General features: G+C 37.5%; 1 protein-coding gene across 5 annotated transcripts in view; it reads right to left on the bottom strand.

The window, feature by feature from the left end:
• Window positions 1–6000, bottom strand: part of lrch1 (leucine-rich repeats and calponin homology (CH) domain containing 1) — a 128202-nt gene that overhangs the window by 13066 nt on the left and 109136 nt on the right. For 3 of the 5 annotated variants that reach the window (XM_038278288.1, XM_038278297.1, XM_038278307.1), the window contains 4 exons: window positions 5588–5697; window positions 4303–4440; window positions 4138–4215; window positions 1–1499 (listed from right to left, as the gene is read on the bottom strand). The exon at window positions 1–1499 is cut by the window's left edge and continues 2955 nt beyond it. In XM_038278288.1, coding sequence (XP_038134216.1) covers window positions 1206–1499; window positions 4138–4215; window positions 4303–4440; window positions 5588–5697 — 620 coding nt within the window. In that variant the 3' untranslated portion in view covers window positions 1–1205. The remainder of the gene's footprint in view (window positions 1500–4137; window positions 4216–4302; window positions 4441–5587; window positions 5698–6000) is intronic. The other 2 variants (XM_038278314.1, XM_038278319.1) reach the window with 1 other exon arrangement.

The raw sequence follows: 6000 nt of genomic DNA, 5'->3' as shown, positions 1-6000 counted from the left end.
CTAATATTTAGAACACATTTAGAGTGAGAGTACTGGTCTGGTGGGGTCAGTGAGTTTAGAGAAGTGTGTTTTCTTGGTCACAGTGCCCTCAGCAATGCTCTCTTTATTATTTAGGAGGAATCTTCCTTCCCCTCTGGTGACTGCTAGTGACAACACGTAATGCCACTTTTGTTCTCTGAATCCAACTCTAGATATCCCAGTGCTTAGCCAACTTAATCGTTTGGAAATCCCTTTCTAGAGCATGTTTGAGGACTGCTGGCCAGTTGTCCGATAAAAGTGTCCTAAAGTTCTCCTTCGTGCAACTAAGATACTTACCAACTTTTTAAGTTTACACCAAATAGATCTTTAATAATTGTCACTTTTCAGTTGTATGTAACATTGTTTCCTTTATGTATTTAATAACCGATTTATAATCCTACTTTATTCAGATCCTGTTTGATCAAGCCGAAAGTTCTAAAATGCGCATTATTTGTTAAGGTTATAATGGTCAGTGAATATAAAAGTCCAATGACTGATTAAACACCAGTCGTTGCAGGGTATAGCCCTATTTACTCTTTACAACCAAAACAATAAAAATTCATAATCTACACAAATATAAATAACTCCATATCATACTGGTATAATACTAAGATTCTAAAGCAATATAAGGAAGAGATCCTATAAACATATAATGTAAGTGTCTCTAACAAGCCAAGCATAAAGGTCCTTAATGAATTCTGGATTTACAAAACTGTTATTGATAACCAAAAGAGAAATGTTGCCATTAACTTGTCTCAATATTCACAAATTTACTGTATAAAATCACAAACAACAGAATTTGGTGCTTCTTCTGCATATTTACTCCATCTGTTCTATCGACAGTCAGTCCTTTTATCTTGGTTCATTTTGCTTCAGAGTTTATTCCGCTTTACTGCAAAAGCAGTAGAAAAACAAAGAGAGAGGCAATAAGCAATGGTGCCCTTACAGTTCCATGACATGGAAGTGAATCCCATTGCTCCATCTTCTTCATGTAATATGTCTGTCAGAGACTGCCTCCAAACTTCAGACAATTTGAGCACCACCACATAACTCTCAAGCAGGGAAAGAAAATGATCTCAAGGCTCAGATTGCTGTGGATTTTGTTAACAAGACATACAGTGGCTGATCCTGTGGAGGGACAGGGCTTAAACTGGAGGGAGGAGGGTCTTCCAGGGCTTTAGTAACTGCTACGTTAGCTCAATCCAACTGTAGGCTATAAATAGAAGAACTAAGCAAAGGATGTGAAGCAGGCTAGAGCCAATAATGTCCCAGATCTGAGAAGCAGGAGGTGGGGTTTGAGTGGTAACAGAGACCAATGAGCGAGTTTCTGGGTCCCTGAAGGAGGCAGAACTTCCAGCAGAGATAGTCTTGTCAGGCTTCTTGTTTGAAGAGGTCGTATCCAAGGCAACCAGGGCTAGAACAGTGGCATGGACTGGGTGCAGGCGCCACTGTGTGATATCATAGGGCGTACAAAGGGATGACTGGCATCCCCAATAGGCAGGGACAGGTAAGGAAACAAAATGTGGGGTCAGACAAAAGAAAAAAGCAGGATGAAATAAGAAGCATAATAAAGAGAGAACAAATAAAGTAAAAAAAAAAGATAAAAGTGTAAATGTGAGTACAAGAGTTATAAAAGAAAAAGAATGTGGGAATATAGTATGAAGAGAATGAGTGGATTGAAGGTTGACGTGTAGACAAAGTTACACAGAAGAAAGAAAGTGTAAAAAAATTAAAGGGGACCAATGGTAAAAGAAGGCAAAAGGAAAATATATGTTTATGAACAGAGAAGTTATCCAAAGATTTGTGAGACAAAGAGAGAGAGAGAGAGAGAGAGAGAGAGAGAGAGAGAGAGAGAGAGAGAGAGAAAGAAAGAAAGAAAGAAAGAAAGAAAGAAAGAAAGAAAGAAAGGAGAAAGAAAGAAGGAAAGAAAGATGTTATCCAGGCGAAGGGTAAAAAAAAGAAAAAGAAAAGGCAGGAGGTTAACCAATGGACACAAAGGTCAATATTCAAGCAAGTAAGAAGCAGAGGCAGGCAGGGGTTACCGCAGCAACCATCAGGGATGCTTACTGAGAGGATATTCATGGATCCTGGTTGGACGTCTCTCTCCCAGTAAGCAGCCCTGTATCAGGGGTAGAAGGTAGCTGATGGGTAAGCTAGTGTAATTAGCACAGAAGCTTTTGCAGTTAAGCACTCAGGTTACAGGTAGCTAGCAACATCCGCAAAGAGACTTAAAGCTCTCAGCAAGCAGCGGTCGAGGTTATAGGTCAAACACGTAAAAAAGAAAAGTAAGCAGCATTCTTTTTTTTAGAAAGAAAGTGGCACATACCAAGAACAAATATGTACTTAAAACAAATAAAACATGACAATTAATTAAAGAAAAACATCTATATAAATTTGTCATTTTTTGTTGTTGCAATACTTCCAGGAATTTGTTTGAAAAATGTACCATATATCATACAAGTATCTTTTCTCAATGGGTTTATCTAAAAAAACTGGAGCAGTTAATTAAAACAGAACACTGAAACACTGCCCACCTTTTGGTTTTCAAATATCCCAACCATCATTTTTAAAGAAACTCTGACAGCCTAGAAAAAAAATGTATTTTTTCATAGCATTTTATTGGTCAGGAAAATCTGAAAGATTATGTGTTCTTTGCACTTAACCTCGCTAACCAAAGGCTTTGTTTGTTTTAAATTCTCATAGCAACAGCAAGTCTGGATTGTGGAAGAAAAGCATCCCCACGGCATTATGCTGCCACCATGCCTGCTCAAATTAAGGCTAAATATACTTAATTTAAGCCATTTTTTACTTATTTCTGGATTGTTTTTGCAGTGCATGCCTCGTTGTGTGTTCTGTATTTTCAGCATGAAGTGCAGCATTTGAAAAAAAAAATGTATTTTCTTTCTCCAACAAAGCACCATTTTGCTATGTCTCTCACAAGTCTTGCTGATCAATTCTCAGCTTGCAAACTGTCCGGTTAAAAAGGCTGCCATGTTTTGGTAAATTTCAGGTAATATTCATCACATTGGTATGTTTCAATTCCTTTGTGACTTGCCTCTTTGATGTTTTGTAATTGGTTTATTTTTTTCCCATATGTTTTCTTAATAAAGTAAGGGATCCTGATGCATCTGAAATGAAAGGGCTGTTTTGCATGTATGCATCTGGCTCATTGAGGCTTTGGTCAGTACTGCTCTTGGATTTAAATACCTTGTCAGGGATGATTTAATTAATATTTTGCTTTGTAGTATTCTGTATTGTTGAGATTCAGAAATCTTTGCTATATTTTATCTAATAACTTCCCAAAAGCTCATTGCACAACAGAACTTTTTAATGTTATCGTCTCACACTGCAGCACATAAACACAATCTACAACTTCCTGAAAGTTGTGTCTCCTCATAATGTTTCACATAAACAGATAGACATTTGCACAGAGACTCACAGTAAAGCCCAACTAAAAATCAGTCAGCACAAAGCGATAATGCTGTCAAATCTTTTCAAAATGCAGGAAGCTAGAAGCTGAAGGCAGTCATGACAGCAGGAATGATGTCAGCGTTACATGACAATGTTAAATTGCCCCATTTGAAGCGATGCGTTGAGGAAGGGGGGTTAAACCAGAGCTGAGAGATGGCTGACTGGTTCTCAGGTTTCATGTGTCATGTGCACTGTGGCACTTGTCTAAACAACGAGAGCTCTTAAAACGGAAGGATTGCTGTGTGTAAAAACAAGGAACCATCAGCTTTTCATCCCATTTCTGGTTTAGTGTCCTGCAAAAATCCTAATTCGGGATGAAATAATTATATCAAATTCATATAGAAAGAGTGTGATTATTGTTTAACTTTTGAACAAAATCTCTTTGCAGGACACGTTTAGATATTCTTTTACATCTCATGAAAAGAAATCTATCATACTGAACAATGAAGGAAATTTGTCTCGTGAACTGAGGATGTTTTAGGTCTAACCTTGCTTAAAGTTAACAGGAAATTAAAACCTTTAAAATGTCTTAACTTTAAATGTTCACGTTCTGAGCTCATATATGACGCCACACTTGCAGAATTTGGAGGAAAACATTAAGTTAATCCTCAGTTCACAGAGAAACACATAATAAAAAGCCCTTCTTACCTGTGGTACACCTATTTTCCTGCAGGCATCCAGGAAATTTTCTACATTTCTTCGACATTTTGCCATGCTGAGCTTGGGCTAAGCGTACAAAAGGAAATCCATGTAAACGACTCTTACTCAGCTTAGATTATTAAAAACTTAAATGCCTTGATTTTCTACACTTACCACTGCTGGAGAAGGAACATGGATGCTAGCCACAGAACGAGGGCGAATGTGATTGGCTAGATGGCAGAGCACGACACCATCCATCAGAGACGAGCCGAGGTCTTCAGGAAGGACAACTTTCAGTCTGCTCTCTATGATCTAAAGTGGAAGCAGGAGTCTGTCAGTGGGAAGGTTTGGAATCTCTGACTGAACAGAAAAATAAAAGACAGAGCTTCAACACTTCATTTTTACACTTCCTTCTTTTCCAGATCTATCTCTAGATTTTTCCAGCTGTTTTATAATATTCAGGCAAAGATAACTATTGGGATAAAGGTAACAGTTAACGGTAGAATGGTTCTAATTTCTGTTCCACAAGTCATAAAATATGGTTCAATTTGGTTTCTGATTTAACCAAGGTGGTAACTGCAATGTTTTACTTTGGTCCACTGTGCAGTGCCTGTGCCATCTGCGCGGTGCCTGTGAAACATAGGACGTACAGAAATATGGATTTAATAAAAAAGAAAATTCTGAAACAGATATTTTCATTTTTGCTTATTTCAACATTATCTAAAATACTGTTTCACCTGTTAATATTATTGCAGCTACATCTGCTTTTCATCTATAGGGTTAATACGTCTATGTCTGACTATAATTGATAGCCAGCTTTATCTTCAATGCTTAGCTGTTTTTTAATACTGGACTTCATTTCCTGCTCTCTATATAGAGATCTGGTTCTCTGCATGAAAACCAGAACTCTGACAATATCGGTATGTTGTTGTTTTATGTCGCAAAGCATTCAGAAGCCTATGAAGTCATATTTGAGCAAGTAAAGCAGACAAACTTAAACACCTGAAAAAAATACAAGGCAATTGTCTTTTTATACCATCTCCGAGACTGATTTTATTCTGAGAGGAAACATTTCTATGTTTACAACTACCCAGGCTAACGTACATTCACAAACATGAAAACCAAAATGTGTGGATTACTCAGAAGGGCTAAGAAGTAAGATTTTGGCCAACACAGAAAAAGTAATGTGTGCCAGAAAACCACTTCAACTACTTTGTTTAGAAGTGTTGCATTGAATACCAATAAAACACTTTGAGATTATGGTCACAACTTGACAAAATCTCAAAAAGTTCAAGGAGTACGAAGAAGCAAACAAGACATTATAGATGAACCGCCGCAGGCTCACATGGAGCTAAAATTGGTTTTAAATCCTCCAGCAAACAGCTATAGATGCATCTACTTTTTTTCAAACCAAATTCACTGCTATGGAATCTTATCAGGTTAGATGACACTATCTCACATCTCTCAGGTGCTCCATGAGCTCCAGCTCCTCACGCAGCTGCTCCATCTTCCGCCTCATAGTAAACTGTGGATCCACAGACTCCATGCTCTTATGGCTCCGCATGAACACTGCAACAAAGACAAAAGATTAAAAGAAACACAACAGACTGAGATCAAGGACTTTATAGGCCGGTAACCAAATTAAAGAACAGAGTAGACGGACCTCTGACGAGAAAAAAAGAGCAAAACACCAAAAATGGAGTAAAAATATTGAGTCATAACTTCCTTTGTAGGATATCTAAGCTGATTAATGTTAAGAAATATAAAATAATAAACATAATGCTCCAAATAATTATATAATTTATGAAGAAGAAGCAAACTAGACAAATGAGAGAACAAGGAAGGCATGAGAAAAGGAAGAATGCAAATGTT

This window comes from Cyprinodon tularosa, unplaced genomic scaffold, assembly GCF_016077235.1.
Source record: "Cyprinodon tularosa strain WSP-4 unplaced genomic scaffold, ASM1607723v1 ctg1014, whole genome shotgun sequence".
NCBI lineage: Eukaryota > Metazoa > Chordata > Actinopteri > Cyprinodontiformes > Cyprinodontidae > Cyprinodon > Cyprinodon tularosa.
The sequence above is the reverse complement of the archived record's forward strand: the minus strand, read 5'-3'. Positions and strand labels throughout refer to the sequence as shown.